Raw genomic sequence first — 25,374 nt, 5'->3', positions numbered from 1 at the left:
CTACTGCTATCTCCCAAAGTTATCCCAATTTTAGAAACAAGAGTAGCAATATACATCTTCACCTGGCTACCTTTTCATAAAGGAAATTTACTCATTTTAAGTGTTTAGAAGGATTTAAATGGGCCGAATTTATTTTTAGATAATTATTGCCCTTATTGCACAAATAAAGGCAGGGAAAGACATGCAATACACTTGACGCAGCACCAGCAAGAGTCTGTGCTCCTAATTTTCCTGGTGAGAATCTAACATGGCTTAGAAAAAGGAAAATGGCCCCAGTGTTAATACTGACCCATGTTAAACTAGTGTTTGCGAGTGCTTAAAAAATAAGAAAAGGGATATCTTCATGGTAAGCAAGATCTACTTTCTGTGGGAGCAGAAAGAATTTTGGTGAGTATCTCAGAATGGCTAAAACCACGATAATATTTTTGGTACTGGAAGTCAACTGAATTCTGGAATACACCTGCCATTTTTACTGTACAGTAAACTATTTTAATTTCATGTTTAATTTTGAAGAAATAAACTTATATAGAAAACTATGACCTTAACTAGCAAGAGGAATCATCTCCAGATTTGGGAGTGCTTTGTTTTTAATGGAAAAGAATACAAATTGTGATTAGAATGCTATAAAAGCAGGTACAATTCTCAGAAGGGATAAGGTTCAAACAAAATAATCACTCGTAAATTATAAATTGTTCATATTTATGAATTATGATCTTTGATTTTTCTGTTTCCAAAAAAAGCTGAAGGTCAACAAGAGCAAACTCATGATGAATCGTCCACTGTGGTTAATTGGGAGATTCAGAGAAAGCTTGCTTCTGAAATTTGCTGATATCAAAGTAAAAAAAGTCTTAACATTGTTTGGAAGACCTGTGCTAAGCACAGAATGCTCAACTATTTACTGAATGTTATGTTTAAGAAAATCTAAGGGAAAGATATATTAACTTTAGAGCTCAGAGCACTTAGTCTGATGACAATCAGATGAGGAAGCTCACCTACACTGACCCTTAATGAGTCTGAGAGTTCAAAACAAGATATTATAAAAGAGAAGCTTTGCCATTTAAGGACCAAAGTAACTTAAATTACTACTATTCACCTCAATCAACAGTTTTAAAACCTCTGCAAATTCTGTGAGCATTTTATAAAAGGACTCTAATGAATAGAAAAATAAATTCTCCCAGCTCTCAAAAATCTCAGGATAAACTGTTAACTGCCAATATTATACTCTATGATACAGTAAGTGCTGAATTCTACTCAATATAAAATTATAAACTATGATGAAGTTTCACCATCTGCTAATTAAAAATTTGAAATGTATGATCAAGATATTATGAAATAATTTGATTTACAGGCATTCTGTTTCAATTAAATCAATATTCTGAAGCAAGAAAAAAAGAGCTAGTTCCAAATAGAATTCAAATATGATGAAAGATTTTCTTCAATAAATATTCTGAACTTAATCGGCTTAAATGGACGTAGGTGCTTCTAACTGTTAAAAAAAAAAAAGTTCAAGATGACATTACCACATCCTTGAGCTGTTTATTTATTCCCTGTCTAGAGCCTGATTTACAGGCAATAAAATGCAATCACAACCCACACCAAAGTAGGAATCATCTGCTAATGGAACTTTTAATGGAGAAGTGACCAGTGACATGAGGTAATTCTTCCTATGTAGGAGTGCTCTTGAAGACCTCTTTGCACTTCATCACAGTAAACAATCACTAACATATGCATTAAAGAAAATTTAAATACATTATGACCCAATAAATATCATAATCAATCAATATACAATTTTCTTCTCTTAAAGATTTAATGTTCAGATACCACACTATTAGTGCTATACTATTACACTCACTTAGATCTGGACAATTTTTAACATGTTGGTACAAAGTTTAACCCTTTGTGATCAGATATGTTTTAGAAACTACTGCTCCCTTAGGAATTTCCATGCAGAGAATTATATGAGTAAAATCCTTAAAGTGAGGAACTAAATTAAGTACCATCCTCAAATAACTATAGTTTTGTTACTGGTTTTGTCTAAACTTCATTATTTTAAAGAGCTTTGAGATAGAATTTATACAAACTTCATTTTTAGGAGAAAGGTTTAGATGCCGAATTTTTCTCCCTGGAATCTGGTTTAAAGAGGTAACATATTCCAGGGCTTCCCTGGTGGCGCAGTGGTTACTCATCCACCTGCCAATGCAGAGGACACGGGTTCGAGCCCTGGTCTGGGAAGATCCCACATGTCGCGGAGCACCTAAGCCCGTGTGCCACAACTACTGAGCCTGCGCTCTAGAGCCCACGAGCCACAACTACTGAAGCCCGTGTGCCACAACTACTGAAGTCCGCGTGCCTAGAGCCCACGCTCTGCAACAAGAGAAGCCACCACGATGAGAAGCCCGAGCACCGCAACAAAGAGTAGCCCCTGCTCGCTGCAACTAGAGAAAAAGCCTGCGTGCAGCAACAGAGACCCAATGCAGCCAAAAATAAAATAAATAAAATTAAAAAAGAAAATAAAGAGGTAACATATCCCAGAGTACAGCATGAGAGTGATCTGTTATCCCCTCTGAATCTACAGCACTTTCCAAGACTGTGTCATCAGGACAATTCTCGATGCGAGCAGCACGTCACTGACCAGCGACGCACAGAGCTCCCAGTGAGCCAGAAAGCTTCCACGAGCCAGGATCATCTAGTACTTATCCTGCCTCTACATTAAACAAGATTGGACGATTCATACATTCAGGAAGGAAAAATAATATAGAACTGTAATAAGCTTTAATTTATGCAAATAAAATTACTCTGTTGTCTGTCACCGCACTGTATAAGAACCACTGAATTTAGGGAGTATTTCAGGTTAGGCTACCAAAATAAAGGCTCATCTTCACAGAAAGAACGACAGCACATCCTTTCACAGATTTTCGCGCAATGAGTTATGAAACTTACATCCTCGGGAGGGAGCTGAGACTGAGTCGAAAGGGACCACTGACAGGGAGAGATACTATCTCCTGAGAACTGACACCAAGGAGAGCACACAGCTCCAGGTGGGAGATGCATTACGCCTTAAAGTGAATTAAGGCGAGAAAATGATCTGTTTGAAATTTATGCTAAGGACTCTAACATCAGGTCAATGCCTGAAATTTGTCACTGAAATAAGGGGAGCCTGAAGAAAACATACTGTTAAAATGGTGAGGTCAAGTTGAAGCCCATTACTAAAGTTGAAGAACACTTAAAATCTGTATTATTAAAACAGCAACATTTGGAATCTGAACAAATAAATAATAACTGGGCCTATAATGATGCATCTCAAAGAGATACAAATAAAGGAGCATGATTTTTATATCCAGGACATACCAATTCTCACTACCCCTCTGCTTTGTTAGGCCTGGGGTTCCATTACCATTTGTCATTAACAAACACACACACACAGCACAAAACTTAATACAGAGCTACAGTAATCAAAACAGTGTCACGCTGGCATAAGGCTAGACAGAGATCAATGAAATAGAATCAAGAGTTCAGAAATAAACCCTTACATTTGTGGTCAGCTGACTCTCAACAAGAGTGCCAGGACAGTCTTTTCAACAAATGGTGCTGGGACAGCTGGATATCCATACGCACAAGAATATAGAGGAACCTCCTAACTCACACCATCTACAGAAATAAACTCAAAATGAATCAGAGAGAGTGGCATGGACACATACACACTACCAAACGTAAAACAGACAGCTAGTGGGAAGCAGCCGCACAGCACAGGGAGATCAGCTCAGTGCTTTGTGATCACCTAGAGGGGTGGGATAGGGAGGGTGGGAGGGAGGGAGACGCAAGAGGGAGGAGTATGGGAACATATGTATATGTATAACTGATTCACTTTGTTATAAAGCAGAAACTAACACACCATTGTAAAGCAATTATACTCCAATAAAGATGTTTAAAAAAAAAAGAATCAAAGACATAAATATAAGAGCTAAAACTACAAAACTCTAAGAAGAACATTCAGGTATATATTTTTGTGACCTTGGATTAGGCAATGGTTTCTTAGATAAGGCAACAAAAGAAAAACAAAATTTAAAACTTTTGTGCTTCTAAGGAGAACATCAAGAAAATGAAAGACAACCCAAAGAAAAGGAGATAATATTCGCAGACCACATACCTGATCAGGGACTTGAAACTAAAATATATAAAGGACTTAATAAAAGGCAAACAACTCAATTTAAGAAATGGGCAATGGACCTGAATAGACATTTCTCCACAGAAGACAAGAAGCATACGAAAAGACGTTCAACATCATTAATCATCAGGGAAATGCAAATCAAAGCCATAATGACACACCACTTCACACCCACTGGGATGGGTGTTACAAAAAAGACAGACAATAGTAAGTGCTGGCAAGGGTGTGGAGAAAATGGAACTCGCATACACTGCTGGTGGGATTGTAAAAGGGTGCGGACACTTTGATATAGTCACCATATGACCCAACACTTCCACTCCTAGGTATGTATTTCTCTTGGCAAGAGAAATGAAAATGTACTGTCCACAAATGTCCATAGCAGCATTACTCATAATAGCCAATAGTGGAAACAACCCAACAATCCATCAAATGACGAACTGATAAACTATGGTACATATTCACAGGATGGAACATTATTCAGACAGAGAAGGAATGAAGTACTGATATATGCTATAACATGGAAGAACCTTGAAAACATTATGCTAAGGCAAAGAAATCAGTCACAAAAGGCCACATATTGTGTGATTCCATTTATATGAAATGTCCAGAACACGCAAATCACAGAGACAGGAAGTAGGTTAGTGGTGGCCCAGGGCTGATAGGACTGGAGCAGAATGGGAAACAACAGCTAATGAACATGGGGTTTCCTTTTTTAGGATTTGTTCTGGAATTACAGTGGAGATGGCCGCACAACTCAGTGAATATACTAAAAACCACTGAATTGTACTCTTTAAAAGGCTGAATGTTATGGAATGTGAATTGTACTTCAAAAAAACTGTTACTTCAAAATAAGTCACAAGAGGGCCTCCCTGGTGGCGCAAGTGGTTGAGAGTCCGCCTGCCGATGCAGGGGATACGGGTTCGTGCCCCGGTCTGGGAGGATCCCATATGCCGCGGAGCGGCTGGGCCCGTGAGCCGTGGCCGCTGAGCCTGCGCGTCCGGAGCCTGCGCGTCCGGAGCCTGTGCTCCGCAACGGGGGAGGCCACAACAGTGAGAGGCCCGCATACCGCAAAAAAAAAAAAAAAAAAAAATAAGTCACAAGAGCATCACCTGCTTTGCAGGCATCAATTTTAATTAAGCTGCTTCTCAAATGGGCAACTCCATACACTAAGCTTCAAGGGAGGGTCTGTTTAATATAATACGTATCACAGAGAACAGAACTACAAATAAAGGAATTTAATTGTAAAGTTGAAAATGATTATAGTTCTGATTAATTTTTATAGAAAATAATTACGAAGCAACATTAGTTTCTTAATTACTTATTCAAAGATGGTAAAGCTGCTGAGTAATCACCCTGGACACCGAGCTCCGAGCGTGGCTTGCACTCAGCCTGCCACTGGCTCAGTGTCACCACCCTGAGCAGAGCTGCGCCCCTCGTAGCCCCACCTTCCTGACCTCCTAGCTGCCTTCAGCACATTGCTCACCCCTCCTCCTTGGCACACGTTCTTCCTTACTGAGACCCCACCTCCGTGGGTCTCCTCCCCACGTGCTCACTCTGCACAGTCTCTCCAGACACCACAGTGCAGCCCTGCGTCAGCCGGGCGCTCACGAGTGGCCACCCCCTCTCACCTAGTCTAGCAGAGATGGCCCCTGGCCCTCCACCGGCCCCAGGCCTGCTCAACGCTGCAGCCACGAGCCACAGCAGCTGCTGACACCCAAGCTGATGAGAACGACGACATCACAAGGAGATTCCCTGCACCAGCCCCAGGGCAGCCGGACAACATCTGTACCATTGCAGCAAGTTCCTGCAGAGGGTGCAGCTCTGGGTCACACCTGCTCATCAGTTCTTTGCTGCGTCTCTCCCAGGATCCCAGACCACCCCCCACCCCCCACCCCCCGTCTCGCTCTTTACCCATGGACACTTCACCAAAGATTGCTACCCTATCTTTGAACACCAACCAAACCATCCACCCATTCTTCTCTGGAACTTGTTCTTTCTCTAGAGATCCTCTCTCTCCTTCCCTTGGGAGCCAAGCCGGCTGAAAAGGCCACTGACACTCCTTCCATCTATAAACCTTCCATTTCCTTTACCTCACCCCAAAGCAAACTCATTTCTACCATATGCCACCCCACTAAAAACATCACCAACGACTACCCTCCTCACGTCCCCCAGCTGAGGGATGGTTACATAAATGTGGCTACCCTACAACAGAATATTAATTGGCAATGAAAGGAATGAAGCACTGACACATGGCACAGCTTGAGTGATCCCTGAAAACATGCTAAGTGACAGAAGCCAATCACAAAAGGCCACATATGTTATGATTCAATTTATAGGAAATGTGCAGAATAAGGACACAAATAAGAGACAAACGGTACCTTAATAGATTAATTAACAGTAGAATAAGAAACAAAAAGTAGATTAGTGTTTGCCTAGGTCTTGGGGGTGGGAAGGGAGGAGTAACTGTCAGTGGATACAGGTGATGAAAATGTTCTAAATTTGTAGTGATGGTCGTACAAATCTGTGGATGCACCGAAACTGCTGAATTGTACTTCTTAAATGGGGGAGTTGCATGGTTTGAGAATTCTATCTCAATAAAACGTTACAAGAAAAAAACACCCAGAAAACAAAAACTTGCTGATAAATCCAGTGGTCACGTTTTAGTCCTCAGCTGACCTGAGCTCACAGCATGACGCCAGGTAATCAGGGCACCGTCACTCAGGACCAGATTGCTGTCCTCGTCTCTAAAAGCCATTCTCCACGTGGGTTCCACAGGGTCTCCCTAAAAATGTACTGAGTCTGTCACCTCAGCCATTTGCTGAACATAGTGATTCTGCACGACCCACAGGATGAAGAGCCAACTTGCCATCATGGGACACACCGGCCCTTTACGGTCTGGCTGCTGGCTGGTTCCACGGCAGGGCTGGCAAACCTGTCCTGGAAAGGGCCCAGCAGCGCGTACTTCAGCACTGCTCAGCTCTGCCCCCGGGAAGGCAGCCACAGACAATATGGAAGTGACATTCCAGTAAATCCTTTTTTAAAAAAAAAAAAGAAAACAAACAATAAAATAGGTGGGCAGACTTGCTCTGGGGCTGTAGTTTGCTGCCCTTAGTTTCAGACTGTCACCTCTGGTCACTCCTCTGACTTTCAGAAGCCGTACTGATTACAGTCCTTGTGTTATAATCCAGCCCGTCTCTAAAAATGTGTTGGACAGTAAATATTAAATATCAGGCGTTCCTATTCTACTATTTCAAACAGTGGAAATAAAAATGCATTCCTAGGGCTTCGCTGGTGGCGCAGTGGTTGAGAGTCCACCTGCCAATGCAGGCGACACGGGTTCGTGCTCCGGTCCAGGAAGATCCCACATGCCGCGGAGCGGCTGGGCCCGTGAGCCATGGCCACTGAGCCTGCGCGTCCAGAGCCTGTGCTCCGCAAAGGGAGAGACCACAACAGTGAGAGGCCCACATACCGCGGAAAAAAAAAAAAAAAAAAAGCATTCCTAGACGATCCAAAAACCCTAACAAATTTCCCCAAAATACCATGAAAAATGTTTACCTATCTGTATAACACCACACCCAGGTTCTTGGGCAACATAAAGCATGAACTTCATTTATTATCAATCTCAGTAGTTAGTGACCACGGCGTGTGCACTATACTTTACAGAACCAGGGAGAAGTTACATTTTTCTTCTACACTGCAAGAAACATCCCAGTATGAAGAGAAACGGGAACTAACTTGAGGAAGGGATCTTCTGAACTGGGCCCGGTGCCTGGCAGAAGTGGGTGCTGGGAGCCAGGAAGGGGGCAGAAGACATCTCCTCACTCTGACGAGGTGGGCCGGCCAGGAGGCCCGAGGCTGGACCGCAGCACCCACACGATCCTCCCACCTCCACCCGCCAGACACTGCAATGGGCTGCTGACTCAGACGGTGGACTTCGGGTAAAACTTTTTGTCTGTCATGACCGTGAGTACTTGGTAGTTAGTTTGAGTACCAGGGAATCCTTGCACACATCCCCAAACGCACCATGCTCTGTAAGTTACGACTGGTGGAATGAATTCATTCATTCATTCAAAAACCAAGAATCATTAATTTTCAATTTCCTATGGGAATAACCAGATGATTTTCCACCTCACTTGCAACAGCTGGGCATAAGTTTCAATTACTGATTTTGGTGGGATACTTGCCAGCCACATCCTGTTAGGATTAGTAATTATCAACACTATTTAAGTGCAAAGCAGCAAACAAGACAACCTTGTACGTAAACGTTCCCATAACTTAAAATGCTGGTAATCAATTAAAAAGAAAAAAAAGAAGAATCCCTTTCTTGGGGGACTGGACCCGGGCTGTGGGGAAGAGCCCCTCCCAACGTAACTGGAGCCCCACCTCCTGTGCCCCGCCTATGGCAGCCCACAAGCTATACCACAGTCTGAACGTGTTTCCCCCCAACCCCACACACACTGTGACGGCGTCAGGAGGTGGGGCCCCTGGTGCTTAGGGCACGAGGCTGGAGCCCTCGTGAATGGGATTAGAGACCTTGCAAAGAAGCCCCACAGAGCTCCCTCACCCCCTTCTGTCACGTGAAGACCCAGGGAGCAGGCACCAGCTCTGAACCAGGAAGGGGGCCTCCACCAGATAAAACCACACGGTGCCCTGATCTCAGACGCCAGGCTCCAGAACTGTGAGAAGTCAATTTCTGTTGTCTGTAAGCCACCCAGTCTGTGGGATCTTGTTACAGCAGCCTGAACAGACTAAGGCCAGCACTGCTCTAGTTCAACAGTAAGTGGGGCTGGCCTCAGTGGGTACCTTCGTCCTGTTCCTGACTTTAATGGGAAGGTGTGCTTTCAAAGTTTCACCATTAACTAGGAAGTTTCCACTATGTTATATAACTAAATTTTCCTTTCATTTACAATAAAGGGTAAGGTGTGTTTGTATATGGTGTATACCATCAGGTGTAACATTCTGGTTACTACAGCATTACCGTAATATCCTTAAGTGGCCAATTTTCAAGAATCTGCATACAACATATGTAACACTTAAACTACACTGAATAACTATGGCCTTCCATCTCACAGCACTTTGAAAATTTTATAGAACCTTAAAAGAATCACTTTTAACACTGATTATCAACAAGAGCAACTGTGAAAAGACAAAATATTTACAGTACTCATACCTATGCTAGCAGATAAACAGAGTTTTATCTGTATAAACAGAATTTTATATCATGCCTCCCATGTTTTCTACACTATATCAATAATTTTTTAATGTACGTAACTGTGTATGAGATGTATAATGCTATAAAGCAGTTATTATGTAAGAAAACACGATTCAGGGGTTCATCAAAATTACTTAAGCAATTCTGAATAAAGATCTTCAATGAAACAGACGGTAACCACACAGAAGCACCGAATTTCCACACCCCGTGGTCTGAGATCCGTTTTGACATAAAGTTTACTTTACCTTTCCAAGCATCCTGCCCAGGAAGTAGTAATGTCTGGCAAAGGACTCCCCCACAAGCATCTGGGCAGCTGGGTTGGGGTACAGCAGCCCTTCGTTAGTGGTCTTAAAGAAGCCCTGGTTGGGGTTAAACCCCGACTTCAGTAGTTCATTTAGAAACTCTCTGAAAATACCACCACCGTCAATGCCAGCTTCGTCCAGGCCATGTGCATTGAGTAAGTGCACACGGATCCGCTTTTTCAAATCAGGCTCTGTTAAAAGAGGGGGGATGGGGCAAGGAGAAAATATTTTTTTAAAAAGCAATAAAATAAGCTGGTATTATAGGAAGTTAGGTAAGGGGAGCAAGAATATTAAAAATATTTTAATGCAAGACTTAAAAAAAATAATCAACATTAAAAAGAGACAATGAGACAGACTGACCAGTATTTCCCTCAGAGCCTACAATGGGAAGAGAGACGTTCTTCTGCACTGACACTGACAGATCAAGAATGGAGTGAGGCATGTTTGGCAGAAAATACAGTTACCCCACATATGCTAAGGGATGGAACAAACTCAAATACCGGGAGGAGGGGAATGGAATTGAGGACCTAAGGATAATACTGGAACAGAAAACTATTACCAAGAAAGGCAAAAAGATAAATGAACAAAGCAGATGTCAATGAAGTTATTAACATTAAAGACCTTTTGAAAGAGGCGAAGGACAGAGAGTCAGAACACCAGAATCTACATCAGTTAAAACGACGTTTGGCTGAAAACTGGGGGACAGTTTTGGTTACACAATGCGCCACAATATGCGATTTTTAAGCTGCTTAAGTCTGCCTGACATGTGAGGGGCGTTTCCACACAGGTCCTCATGAGGAAAGCACTGCACAAGTAGAGACGCCAGGCCCCGGACTCACTTGCAATGAATACAATAGCCTCCGACACAGGCTTCAGGGCACAGGCCCCAGACACGGGCCAGTAGACGTGATTCTACCACAAGTCAAAACCAGGGGCTCCCTGGCTTAATCAGGGAACAGGTCTGACCAAGTAACTGACACGTCTTTCATCGTTTCCCACCAGTGTCCTTCAGGTGCTTTGCACATCAAGAGCCGCAGGTGGAGGGCAACTGAACCCAGGTCGCAGGGCTGCACCCGGGTCCGCGCTGCAGCTGTCCTTCCGGCAGTGTGAAGTCGCCCACACGTATCTGACCCAAAGCATCTCAGGGGACAAGTGAACTCTAGAAAACACCCCGGAAAGGGGTTTAGCAGAAGGTCGGTTCAGCTGAACCCCAGCACTGTGATGTGCGAGTGTCAGTACTGAGGTCACAGGACCTGGGGTGTGAATATTCGATACTACACTTCCAACAGGGTCGACAGTTTAACGTGTGGACTGAGGCCCACGGCGCCTGCACAGGAGAGGGCCGCCCACCCATCCTGCCCCAGGGACAAAAGCTGCACCGGCGAGCTCTCCTCTAGGGCAGTGCAGTGCCCACACCTCCCTCAGGAGGAAACGACCCAACCAGAGGTAGCAGCAGCGTCCTCCTGCGCTCGTGCCTGTGAGGGAATAACCACCGCTGACGCCTACCCCGAGCTGGCGGAACTCACGCCGGGAATTCCACAGACAGTCATCACTGCCAACCCGTTAACAACCTCTGCGTTGAGAATATCCCCATTCTCGTGTGAGAAACCCAAGGACGGGGAAGCTTGAATGAGGTACCCACGGACATACAGCTGATATTGTAAAGGGCAGTGCTGTAATTTTAAAACATGTCTATTACCTACAAAGCATAGGTTTTCTACTAAAACACATTCTTTATTTTTAAAATTTAACTGCACTTAAATGAAGAACATGCTTTTCACTGATGATTAAATTCCACAAACAATGTTATTTGCATCTATTTTGATCAATACAATTACCAAACATGTTCACTCTCAAGGCCTAGGTAAAATGCAGAAAGAATTCTAAGCAGATAACTGTGGATGCAACACAAAAATACAGCTGGCTCTTTGACCTTTACATATATCCTCTCAATACTCAGTTTTCAGGATAAACTATAAGCATTTATTTGTCATGTACAGTATTTCTCAAACTGAATGTCAACAGTTAGCAGCAGCAGGTTTCTGAAAAATTCGAAGTGTAAACATTCTGTAAGTGGTGAATGCTCAGCCAAGGCCCGCCGCTAACCCTCTCTTTCAAACCGCAGCACTAATCTTCTGGGGGGGGTGGTCTTTGTATCTCAGAGGCTCCACAGCCACTCACAGACGTCACCTCAATTGTGGCCAGAACTGAGATTCTGTGGTTCCCTGAAGCTCATTTCTGTAAACAGCAATATACAATAGCACAATATTTTTAGAATCAAATCTAGTCTTCTAGGTATCTTGCCACTACTTGATTCAAAAGACAGATTAAAAGTATCTACTTATACAGTAAGGTTGGGGCGGGGGGACCTAAGTCATATATTACAGTTGACCCTTGAAGAATTCAGAGCTTAGGGGCCCACACACAGTTGAAAATCCATGTGTAACTTTTACAAGTCTATGGTATTTTTGTTCTAGCAGCCCAAACAGACTAAGACAGTTACCACTGGGTTAAACTGGGGAAGGGTATATGGAATCTCTCAATATTATTTTGTAAAACTGAATGTTAATCTAAAAATTAACTCAAAATAAAAAGTTTTTGAAAATCCAAAAAAAAAAAAAAAAATCCATGTGTAACTTTTGACTTCCCCAAAACTTAACTACTAATAGCCCACCGTTGACCAGAAGCCTTACCGACAACATAAACCATCGATTAACACATATTTTGCATGGTATACATATTATATACTCTACTCTTACAATAAAGTGAGCTAGGAGAAGGAAAATGTTATTAAGAAAATCATAAAGAAGAGAAAATACATTCACCGTACTGTACTGTATTTATTGACATGTCAAGTTTACATCATCTGCTTTCAAGATGCATCGCCTGGCTATCAGTACCTATACCAACACTGTCTTATACGATACAAAACACTGTAGATGTTATACACATTACTAACACTAGACATCAAAAATGAAAAGATAATGTGAAAACGAAACTCCTATTTGTTTACAGGTATAACGATTCATGCACTGATAACAAAGCATCAAGAATATGACTGTTTACGGTAGCCTAGCCTATACACTAAGGAATGAATCCTTACAGAATGTTTATGGCATACACCATTACAGTCATATTCATAATACGGTATTGGTAACATTGTTACATGTTTTTAAAAATCACTTAACTGTGATGATAAGCTGATAAGCAGTTTCTCCAATTACAAGAGAGGGAGGCATACTGTACGGTAACGTAACTTTGAAAGCAATGTTTTGAGAGTAAGAAAGCTAACACATTATTAATTTTATAGTTAGTATCACTCACTTTGCACTTATGTAAGCACAGGCTGTCCACTTCAATACAAGTTCTGCACACGATGGTGTGTCTGCACGATGAACACCTGGGTGACGATGATGATGACACAGAAATGTCTCACACGGTTCTTAGACTTTCCCAGGAAGACACCCACATACACAACAGCTAAGTTGTTCACTGTGCAGCGTGCTGATTACTCACTGAGAAGTGGACGTGGATCATCACAAAGGCCTTCCTCCTCCTCGTCCTCACGCTGATTAGGCCGAGGAGGAGGCCGTGGCAGGGGTGGGGGAGGTGGAAGGGGAGGCAGGAGGGGCGGGCGCGTTTGGTGTAACTTTACGGGAACAGATCATAATTTCTGCCTGACTTTTTTGCTTTTATTTCTCTAGAACTGTTTCTAGACGGTACCAATCCTTCTGGCACTGTTTGCTTTAGTTCCAGTGCCCCTATCACAGAAGGGTCCAAGGTGTAAACGTCAGGAGCGACGCTGAACAGTCAGAACCCTGCTGCCAGGTGGCCTGCCGTCAGCCCGCTGCAGGTGCTCTTCCTCTGCATCTTGTCCTCGCCGTTGGCTGCGGTTCAGAGGCTCTCATCTCCACCCCTTCGTCTTCTGTCAGCTCCTCTCACCTGGTGCCTACTAGCTCTTGCCTTTTTTCTCCAAGATCCGTATTTTGAAAGCCTTCACCCCACCCTTTTTACCATATTTACAATCTCTTTCATGATTTCCTTGATTGGCTCTGACGTAAATCCTGTGAAGTCACACACAGCATCTGGACACTTTTCCCCAGCAGGACTGTACTGTTTCTGGCTCGGTGGCGTTCAGGGCTCTTTCGATAACAGCTATGGCATCATCAACGGTAGCACCCTCCCAGACTCTCACGACGTTCTCTCTGCTGGGTTCTCTGACATCACGTTGACGAGCCTTTCCACGGAGCACCATGTGTAACGAGCCTGAAAGGTCCCTGTGGCCCCCTGATCTGGAGGCTGAGTTAGCGATGTGTTTTGTGCGCCAGCAGACCACTGCCACGCCTTCCGTGCTGAACTCACAGGCTTCTGGGTGGCTAAGGGCACTGCCAGTATCAAAAGAACTGTAAAGGCCATCCCTCATCAACAAGGTGCTTCCTGACGTCCAGGACAAGGCATTGATGGAACCAATCCAGAACAAGGGCTCTCACTGCCCAGGGCTCCTTGTTGTCCAACCAAAAGACAGACAGCTGGTGTTCATCTTTCCCCTAGAGGCTGGGGTGAGCAGCGTTATAGATGAGGGCAGTCCTGACCACACACCCAACTGCACTCCTGTCCCCTCCTGCTTAAGTGCTGGTGCTCACTTCTCTTCCTTACGAAAAAATGTCCTCGGTGGCAGTTTTTCCCCAGAATGGGGCACTTTTGCCTGCATTAAAAACCTGTTCAGGCAGATGTCCCTTTTCTTCAACGATTTTCTTAACAGCGTCTGGGAGCTCGTCTGCTGCCTGTTGGTGGGCAGATGCTGCTTCTGCTGTTATCTTGACAAGTTTAAAGCCACACTTCTTCCTAAAATTATCAAAACATCCTTTGCTGGCATTAAATTCTTCAGCTTTTGATCCTTCACCTTCCTTTTGCTTTAAGTTGTCATATAAGATACGAAGTAGCAGTATAACACACTATTCTGAACAAACTGGAAATAAATTTTAGGGCTCTCTTGACAATTTTAAGGCTCTCCTGAAAACTCTTAACAATTTTTAAAGCAACATGGTTATTAGATGGTTTATTCTTTTTTTACGACCAGTAAGAGAAAGTAAATTTGAAAGTATGTAAGGGAAATGCAAACCTTTAACAAAACATATGGATATATTTTCTGAGTTTGAAAATTTTTTAGAAAAAGTAAATTAACTGAAAACACATCTGGCTTTTGTATAAATAAAATATGTAAACTTAAAGTATTATGTTATGAAAAAAAATCAGTTTCTTACTAATTTCCAATGACATCAATGTCATTGGAAATTAAACATTTAGAGAATAAAACATGCATAGAAAAAAAAGTTGTCATATGTAAAGACTACTTTTTCTCAAATCATATTAGAGTCCATAGATACGCCTTTCTTACAGCAATCCCGCACGCGTTTTCAATATGAGATTAAAAAGGTATGTCACAGAGAGGACAAGGTTTCTGTGCCTGCTGGTGTAGCTGCTGCCACAGCTTCACAAATTTCCTTTTCTAATTTCTTGTTTTTACAACGGTCCTCACGGTGGATTCATTTGTCTTGACGTGGCAGTAACCAGAGCTGCAGGTACACGTCAAACAGCCCAACACTTTCTCGTCACGTCGTGCCTTTTCTCGGCTTCCTGGGAGCACGTCCAGCATCACTGGCAGCACTTTGTGCTGGCCCCTGGTGTCAGTCAAGGTTCACAGGGTTGCACTAGACACAAGGGAAGACACACAAGAACCGCGAGCGATCACTGTTTACTGGATTCGCGGTGTCCTGGAGGGGACGTGCTCAGGCGGAGGTGATGAGGGTCACGCTTGTCTCAAGGGGGTCCACAGCACACTGAACTCAGCGCCGGAGCAACAAGAGGCGGCTAAGAGATCATTAAAGCAGGACAGCGTGCGCTACAGGCACCTGCACGTTTGTTTACATTTCTCCTAACTGTGAAGGGCGCCACACGCCTTCTACAAGGGTTTCTGTACGTTTTGATAAACTTTAACTTCTTATAATAGGTCTGTGTATGCTTCTGACAGTAAATGATAAAACAAACAGACTAGTATCTATCAATACGTATATTTTATGCACTCATGACATACCTTTTTCTTAATTTTTTCAGTATTTCTAGGTTACGTGGTTTATCTGCACGTTTTTTCTAATTGTTATAAATCTCCAAAAAGTGTGGCAATATATTTCTCGAAAAAAATCTGCATAAGTGGACCCGCACCGTTCAAACCTGCATTGTTCAAGGGTCAACTGTCCTTTGATTTTACCCTATTATCACTTCTTCTTCAGAAAAACAATGTAATAAACCCTGCCCATGAAGCAAAACAGAATCCCACTGACCAACACCCAAGAGCACAGGTGAGGCCCTCAGGGATGGAGTCCAGAACAGCTCAGAGTCAGCTCTAGCACATCTCAGCCCAGACACTGGACGACGCCAAGAGCTCACTGTGACGACGACCCTCACAACACTCCTGGGAGCAAATACGGTCCCTCCTCCAGAGTCGCCACAAGGAGAAATGAACATTCGACCCACGCTCTCACCCAGGTAAACCGCTGCCGGGTGGTGGCACGGTGGAAAGAGCGTGCGTGGTGGCATCACCGCGCCAGGACCCGTGTCACTCTGCTTGCTTCGCTCCCTACTGCAAAAAGAAGTCCCTCAACTGCTCTGAGCTCCACCAGGTCAGTTCACTTGCCAGATGGGGTGAAACCCACACTTTAGAAAACTGTTCTGAGGTGATATGAGATACAAGAACCCATAAAAAATGGATTTGCTTTAATGACTAGATGATGTATGGAATAGTCCTATTAACTGATTATATGTAAATGATCAGTCAACGAAGCACTTCAAACCAATTTTCCATAAGTAAATTAAACATTCTGAGATGATATTTAATTTTACAATTTGCATAGCAAAATACCAAACAATTTTGACATATGGTTTAAAAATTCTTATGAAGAAGGCCTGACTGAGAGAACACTTGTAAAGATTTGAGGCATTGTCACATAAATATTGTAAGATTTTTCCAAAATCTTTAAACTCAATGAGATGATCAGCCTGCACAACTAGAGAGCTGGAGTGCGATTAACTTTTACAGCATTTTAAAGCTTAAGGATTCATTGGGAAATTTGGGGCTTATTGTCACTGAGCAGTAACATCTCAATCTCCATGACACAAAGTTAACTGAAAATCGCTGCAAGCACATGTTCTCATTTTGGCTGAAGAGCTCACGGACATACACTAGCCTGCAGGGAGCGGGACCTGCAGGAAGCCCAAGTCCACCAAGTGCAGAACCGGGTCAGCTGTGCACGTCCACGCCCTTCGCGGTGACCCAGCCTGGGAGACACGGCTCCCAAGACCTGGCTCCCGCCCTGCATCTGAGGAAGCCCTCCAGCATCAAGCATATCTCAGCTCTTCTCTGAACACTCTGCCAGCCGTCTGCCAACTTATGACTCCGTTAGAGCTCTTGTCTTTCTTGTTTTCAATCACAAATTCAACAAACATCTACTGAGCACTAGCTACCTGGGTGGGCTGAACAAGGATTCAGGATCCCATCTTATACCGTGAGGGCCTCAGTCAAGTGGGAGACACAGACACAGAAACTGCTAACACAGTAACACATAACACAATACAACAGCTACTATAATTGATTATGAAGGACTGTAGATCCCAAAGGAGGGAGAACTTTTTTTTCCCCCCAAAATATCTTAGACTAGGTGTCAGAATACCTGATTTCTGCCCCACTCGTACAAAAAGCTTTGAAAACACAACGTCCTAGGCAACAGTAACCTGGTATAGGGGAGAGCTCACAGCCTGTGTCAGACTTGAGTTAAAACTCTGTCTCAGTCTGTGATACTTGACCTCAGAGGGCAATGGCACAGATTAAACGACAAAACTAAGTTGGGTTAAAGACAAAAATGCTGCACACGAAACCTGGAACAGAGTAAGGGAGCAAGTGACGTTAGCGTTCCTCCACTGTTCCACAATATGACAAAATTAGCTCTTTAAGAAGAAAGAAAAGTATTCAAAATGAGAGGTTTTGCTTTCCTAGAAGAAGAAAATGAAATTACTCCCCTGGAAGAAAAGGCAACCGTTATTCTGTATCTGACAACCTGCCAGCACCTCCCAAAGACGTGAGCTGGAGCCTGCCAGGCTTTCGTTTTTAATACCTGCATTGATGTAACACTGATTTAATGTAATATCATGGATACCATATCCTGAAGTTAAAATTATTAATATATGTATTAATAATACTAAAACTTTTAACATTGGGTGTCAAAGATTAACATAAGACAAAATGTGTCACTGAGCTCTAAATGCTGTCCAAATTATTGTTACAATATAATTCTCTTTTATCTAATAGCAGTGTCATTGAAGCACACTTAACCTTTGATAAAGAAATTTGGATTGCAATGGTGTTTATATTAGTGTATTTAACTTGGCTTACAATTTATGATGTTTACATAAATAGACTCTTATATACGACATTTTTAGAATCATAGCTTTTTTGTCAACTAACTTTTAGAGACAGACATTTGGGGGAAAGAAGAGCTTTTTGCCTTAAAAAACAAATCAATATTTGAAAGGCTTCTGTAGCAATAATTATTTGTTAATCTTAGAATTATTATTTGATAATATACACCCCCCAAATTTGACCTACATTTGTTTTGAACAGTCATTACAGAACAAGACAATCAACACTAATTGTTAAATGATCACCTTTTTCTATAATCCCCCAGCCTCCCCCTGCCATATGTACACATACAGAGAGAATTATATATACCATTTTCTGGGGAAAGTTTGTCATAAGCATCTTCATAAATATAATTTCTTCTTATTGTGACATTAATTCCATCCAGAAATGGACCATCTCCTTGAACTTCTTGCTTATCTGCATAAATCAACCTTTGAAAGATCTAACAGAGGGGAAATTATAAGGTTACTTGAAAACAACAGATTTTTCGTTATAAACATAAGCAACCAAAAGAAAAAACTGCTAAATAAATCTTAACTTTAACTTTTGTATCTCCATAAACTCGGAAACAAATTTTAAAGGCCAAGGTACCAGATACTGATTTTATGCCTTATCAGTAAACGTCCAGTATTTATATATTTGTAATATTGTTCCTTTTCCCCACTTCACAACAAATTTTAAAAATCCCATGGTATGTCATATTTTTAATATTTCCTTTTGGAAACCTTTTATAAAACTCCAGATGGTGGAGGGAAGAAGAGTAGCTTTGGAAAGCTGTACATTAATATTAGTAGGAATATCTCTATAGTGATAAAATTCAAGTAATTTTTTTATGCTAAAAATCCAGTAGAGGGCACTCAGGAATTATGCAACACCATGTGTATATGTGAGTGTGTATGTGTTTTAATGAAGAAATGTCAATAGCTTTAAATGTTCATCCTGTGAAAAGACTGGGCAGACCTAAAAAACACTCTCTTGAAGCCGGAAGTGTAGTTTTTAGAAATTGCTAAATAAGTTGGTGAATACAAACAAAACATTTTTTCAAGAGGTATTTGATTGGATTATGCTTTTATAAATCATGGTCAACTATTAACAATCTAATGAGAAAAACATAAATTATTTAATCAGATAGGCACTAGGCAACTTTAGAGATTTTTTCCATTGGTGTTACTTTTTTTTTTTTTTTGCGGTACACGGACCTCTCACCGTTGTGGCCTCTCCCGTTGCGGAGCACAGGCTCTAGACGCGCAGGCTCAGCGGCCATGGCTCACGGGCCCAGCTGCTCCACGGCATGTGGGATCCTCCCTGACTGGGGCACGAACCCGTGTCCCCTGCATCGGCAGGCAGACTCTCAACCACTGCACCACCAGGGAAGCCTGGTGTTACTTTTTAACTCTGAGATGATATAAATAACCACAAAACACAGGGAAAGAAACCAAATTCCATACCTTTACTCGCTCCTCAAATGGAACCACAAAGGGCAACTCTGTTAGGATGGCGAGCTGTCTTTCCTCAGACACAGACAGTGGCGGGGACTCCAGACCTACTGCAACACAGTTTAAGACCTTCGTTACTGTGTGTACCTTCCTTTCCAGACTCACAAGGCTACACTGTGCATGGTTCAATTTAAAGACACTCTGGAAAAAGCTGAACTATATACAGGGACAAAAACCTAACCTGTGGTTGCCAGGGGCCAGGGTAAGGAGCTGGCTACCAAGGAATGAGGTGTTTTCTGGAACGATGAAACTCCTCTACCTGGCTGATCACAGTCAAAAATCACAGCCCAGTAGACTAAAGAGCGAACTTCACAGTATGTGAATTCCACCTCAGTAAACTCGAGTTATAAGAGTGGGGAGGCCCCAGGGAGCTCACCGTCCAGGGTGGACCGCAGGGGGCCAATCCGCCCCATTCGCCTGAACCTCCAAGCGCTTCTGGACGCCGGGACGTAGAGCTGGGTGACCTGTGGGGACCAGACACCCTGCTTAGTCAGCCCTTCCCTGTGTCCCAGCACACACTTCTACCTTGCCTCATTCAAGCTGCATCAGTGTTTCACATTTATTTAGCTACATCCCTCTCTTCCATCTCCTATCCTTTTCAGGGGACCTTTTCATAACCTCTCTCCTATGCTGGCTGCTCTTTTACACTTTTACACTGTAATTATTTTTTCTAAATACATTCCAGGGAAATCTCTACTTGTTCTAGTTAACGATGTGTAATATCTGGACATAGTAAATCATCATAATATGACTGCTTTATGAAGAAAACCACATCACCCTTAAAAAGTTAATTTCTCACTATTACCAAATATTTACTCTCATAATTTTTTAAAAAATTGTCTGATTGAGCATCCAAATAAGGCTGGTATAGTATACTGTCTCTGAATCCTTTTCATCTGTCAGGTCCCTTCGGCCCTTATTTCTGCCCTTGTGACTTTGATGAGGAAGCAGAAGCATTTGTCCTGTTATCTTCCCCATCGTGTGGATTTTGCTAATTGCAGCATCATGGTGTCAACATGTACTTCTAGCCCCTCCATTTCCTATAAATTTGTCGTTACATCTGGAAGTTTCACCAGGCTTGGTCTCCGGGAGAAACACTTCCGAGGTGGACGGTGTTCTCTCCTCGAGAGGCATGCGTGCTCAGCACTGTTGGTCGCAGGTCAGCGATAAGAGCGAGAACTTGTGGGAAAATAGCAGTCAACTGTCAACGGGCACCAGACACACTGCTTGGCTCAGCTGACAGTCTCCCTGGAGCACAGCAGCAGCACAGACCCTCGTCTCCCAGGCCTCCGGCCCACGTCTCCACTGTACTTGCACTTCATCAGAGCAGGCAGGCTAGACACCTTCTTCACGTACTGTCAGCTGGAACACTTCCACGTCGAGAAGGCTCTCACAGCGTCGACTCCATGGTTAGCCCACGAACAGCTCATAAAGGAGAGGCAGGCTGAAGGCGTGACTGCTGCCTTCTTCCCACCAGTATTTACAACGAGGGTGCTTCCTCTGCGTCCCACAAGGACGGCTGACGAAGCCCTTCTGTTCAGCATCCTCCTGAACTCACAGGTTCAAACACGCCTGACGGCTAGTCCTCTGCGCCTACTCTGCGGGCGCTCGCCTCCACCTCCGGCTGCTGAAGCCCTCTGAGACGGCCCCCGGCCCTCACACGATCTCCCGTGGCCCCCGCTCTCAGGTGAAAGAACATGCCACCGTCTCACGCACTTCTTCCCTGGGCCTGCCACGAACCACTGTGCCGAGGACCCTTTCTTTTCGGTGGGAAATGCTCAGAAACCCCAACATGGGCCCCAGAGGCTTGCACTGCTACAGGACCTGCCACAGCATCTCAGCCTGGCCAGTGGGCAGAGCTCAAGCCACATGCTTAACTCAAAGAGACAATACTTCATGCGGACAAAGCGATGCTTCTAAAACACCCGTTTTCTTTAACATCTCTGTGATCTTGTTTCCTCCGTACCCACCACCCTCTGCCCTCAGCCTCAAGTTTCTGAGATGAATCCAGTCATGCGTTTCTCTGACAAACAACAATGAAAACACCTCATGTCCTTTGTTAATGTTATCTTAATTTATTTTGAAATAGATTATACTATTTAATCTACTTTAGATCTTAGTAATATTCAAATTTCTCTCTGTCCCTTTAGAAAACCAGAAATAAGTTCCATCTCTTAAGTACTAAATATATGCTGAAAATAACAATAAAAGCAAAAATTTTTTTCAACCCCCCAAATCCCCGTTATCCTTCAATATACTTTGTGGTTAAGAGCAAATTAGGATTAACAACAAATGCAGGATGCATGTGGAAGCCAATGATATTGCTCTACGTTCCACTAGGTGACCCAAGAGTTAGTAACACAAAAGTTTACTGTTAATATTTAGTTACATAATAAGTTAAACAACTTTAAAGGATTTATTCTTCTCCCCCAAAAGATAAAAGCTGAAAAAATACGTTTAATGAAAAATATTTAAAAGTAACACCTTATCTGCTTTAATATCTTCTTGCTCTGACAGCCAGTGATTGGGAGGACAAAAATTTCTCCTCGCGTCTCTGGACTTCAACATTTTCACCAGGTTGGTGATAACCTGAGAGGAAGAACAGGAACATGTCACACACAGGCTCGGGAACTACGGCAACACTTCCGGTCAGGAGTGAGAGGCCACGGTACCGCTTCACCTCCATGTCCGAGGACCCGGGCTCCCGTGGTGAAGGGCTGGCTACACCGCCACCAGGTCTGTCTGCAGAAAAGCGCCTCGTTCTGTGATTACAGGAGTTAGTTTTAGGTACAAAGCAGTTAACATCTACCGGCAAAGAGAGAAAAATTACTAACACAAATGTGTGCAAGGGCTGATTTCTTAAAAACTGCAAGGGAGGCAGTAATTAAGTTTTAAAACACAGATGGGGAAATGTATTAACCCATTTGAGCTATAATAAAAGACATCTCCGGGCCTCCCTGGTGGCGCAGTGGTTGGGAGTCCGCCTGCCGATGCAGGGGATACGGGTTCGTGCCCCGGTCTGGGAGGATCCCATATGCCGCGGAGCGGCTGGGCCCGTGAGCCATGACCGCTGGGCCTGCGCATCCGGAGCCTGTGCTCCGCAACGGGAGGGGCCACAACAGTGAGAGGCCCGCATACCGGGAAAAAAAAAAAAAAAAAAAAAGACATCTCCAAGTACAGCAATTTCCCTAAGGTAAAACACATTTCTTATTTTTCTGAAAAACACTCTACTCAAGGCTGCTGGCAGCAGGGGAGGGGTGGGGGGTGGGAAGCAGTGTCCTAGACACACCTGTCAACCTTCCAAAAAGAAAGACGATTTCAGTATTTCCCTTACGCAAGCCTCTGGAATTAGGTCTGCGTCCCAGTGCAATTCCATGCAAACTCAGAGTACCATCCTTCAGAAAGCCTCCCCACGCGCTCTGGCTACCCCCGCCCCCTCCGCATTACCATAGCCTAGTCCTTCACTGCTGTCTTCCCGGTGAGCACCGGCCCCTCTCTGGCTGTGCGGTAAGCCCCCCCATGCACAGAACCCAAGTACCTACCTAGAAACCTAGTAGGTACCTGATGATGGACAATTGTATAATAAATTCTGTGATGTACGATTAAAGAGATCTTAATGGTACTGTCTATTTAAAAAAGACATGAAGTTATACATTAAATAGAAATGTGTTTTGTAACAAACAAAGATAAACCAACACAAAGTTTTAAAACCAAAGTTTTAAACCTTTACAACCAGGAGTTGATCAGACAACTACTATGAAGTTAATGACTACGATGGTATTTTCTGAAAAAGTCAGCCAGGCTTTCTGTACACATTGCCTCTAATTCAGTAAAATATAATTTGAATAAAGAACTAGGAAATGTCATTGTGTGTCCAACGCAAGTGGGTAAGAAAGGGTCCTTGGTTGATATCTCAGGCCACTACGACACCAACACCGGTTGGATGATCTGCCCAGTGACAGAGAAAAAGTAATGCTTGAGCGGTGTGGCCATCCAGACAAAACCACATTAGCAAAAACCTCTCAAGATCTAGAACACGGCTTGTACACTGGTGGATATATCGTGCCAATTTAGCTGTGATGTCTACCTTGTGGTATTTTAAAGCCTATTGGAATACTATGGTACTGTCCTTTTTGAATCAGCAGAAACTAGCACAGGTAAGCAGTCAGTTGCTCAGGGGTCAGGTTACACACATGCAGTGTTTTACGATGACTGATTTTAAGTGCAGCTGGGGTAGACTGAGAAAGGCCTAGTCTTTGGTTCTACCTGGTTAACCGCTTGTCATAAACAGAGTAAGGCCATTGACCTACGGCACCAACTCCGGGAAGTCTCCCGGTACTGCTCTTCAGAAGAAAAGACGAGATCCCAGTAAGTTCATTCCACGTGCTCTCTGGGTCTGGGACAAATTCAGTCGGGTCCACACAGATCGCACCAACGGATGCTCTTCCAACAGTGGAGAGTAAAGTACAGTCTTGTGGCAGGACGCACATTATGTCTTATCTCTCCTTTTACCTAACCAATTACATCGGTATTTTGAGTAAATTTGGATTTAATAGACATTGTGCTGAAATTTACCCACAACACACCAAAACTGTTGACAAAAGACGTGCTTTCTGACAAACACTTATGTGTGTTTGCTTAATTGCACCCATTAACTTATGGCTCTCATACATCCCCCAGACTCTTGACACCATCCCCACTGCACACGCTCAAGTTCACAGCTGCCTAACCCCCAGGAGCAAGCTGTCATCCACCTCCTGGTATTCACCACGATCCAATCTATGCTGATGAGGACATTTCTTTTCTATAGGTCACAAACATTATCAAACTACCTAAGAGGTAATTAATGCCATAATTTACATTCCTCTTTTAAATTACTGTGAAATTAAACATTATAAAGTTTCAGTATATGGCATTCCCTTTCATATTTTCATATTCTAAATATGAAAAAGAAGTAACATAAAATGTCCTATCCTAGTATCACTGATCCTCTTTCAAAAATATAGGAGAGAAAGAGAGACGTGGGAAGGGAGGCATGAGCGGTGGGGGGAGAAAGGAGGAAAGCAGAAGGTACAAAGTGATGTGGGCCTGAGATACGGCAAGGAAGGGATGTCAACAGAAGGCACTGTGGAAAAAGCATATCCTAACAAACTAAAGCTGACAGGAAAGAAAACTTGAAGACGAGCCCTAAATAGGACTGCCAGAGAAACTACAGGACACCTAGACAAAGATGAATTCCAGATAAACGTCAAATGAATTCTTTAGTATAAATATGACCCAAATATTGCTTTATTCAAAGTATGTCTCAAATATTGATTTTTAAAAAGCATAAGTGTATCCAAAATATTGCACAGGACATACTTGTATCTAAAATGCATTTGTTGTTTATCTGAAATCCAAATTTAACTGGGTGACACATATTTTCTGTGTTAAATCTGGCAATATGAGCCCTGCACCAATTCCCCAAATATTTTAGAAATGTCAGATCCCCTAAGAACATTCTTCTCCTTTAAACTATTTTTCTTCTAAGTTTTAGAGAAAAATACAAACTTTAAGTAACCATGAAAATTTTAACTGGATCCATTCTGTGATTGCAGAACACCTTTAAACACATTCCCTTTCTCTGCATTCATTTTCAGTATCACAAACTGCTAGAAATATTTAGTACTGAAAAAGCAAAGTTTACATAGGTAACCTTAAAAAACCACGTAAACTGACGAAAGAAT

General features: G+C 43.0%; 1 protein-coding gene across 2 annotated transcripts in view; it reads right to left on the bottom strand.

Annotated features, from left to right (window-relative positions):
- Window positions 1–25,374, bottom strand: part of UBE3C (ubiquitin protein ligase E3C) — a 114,795-nt gene that overhangs the window by 25,128 nt on the left and 64,293 nt on the right. For both annotated transcript variants that reach the window (XM_060107472.1, XM_060107471.1), the window contains exons 14-18: window positions 22,133–22,237; window positions 20,025–20,112; window positions 19,601–19,698; window positions 18,462–18,594; window positions 9,623–9,870 (exon numbers count right to left, since the gene is read on the bottom strand). In XM_060107472.1, coding sequence (XP_059963455.1) covers window positions 9,623–9,870; window positions 18,462–18,594; window positions 19,601–19,698; window positions 20,025–20,112; window positions 22,133–22,237 — 672 coding nt within the window. The remainder of the gene's footprint in view (window positions 1–9,622; window positions 9,871–18,461; window positions 18,595–19,600; window positions 19,699–20,024; window positions 20,113–22,132; window positions 22,238–25,374) is intronic.

Source organism: Mesoplodon densirostris, chromosome 9 (assembly GCF_025265405.1).
Source record: "Mesoplodon densirostris isolate mMesDen1 chromosome 9, mMesDen1 primary haplotype, whole genome shotgun sequence".
Classification (NCBI taxonomy): Eukaryota; Metazoa; Chordata; class Mammalia; order Artiodactyla; family Ziphiidae; genus Mesoplodon; species Mesoplodon densirostris.
The sequence above is the reverse complement of the archived record's forward strand: the minus strand, read 5'-3'. Positions and strand labels throughout refer to the sequence as shown.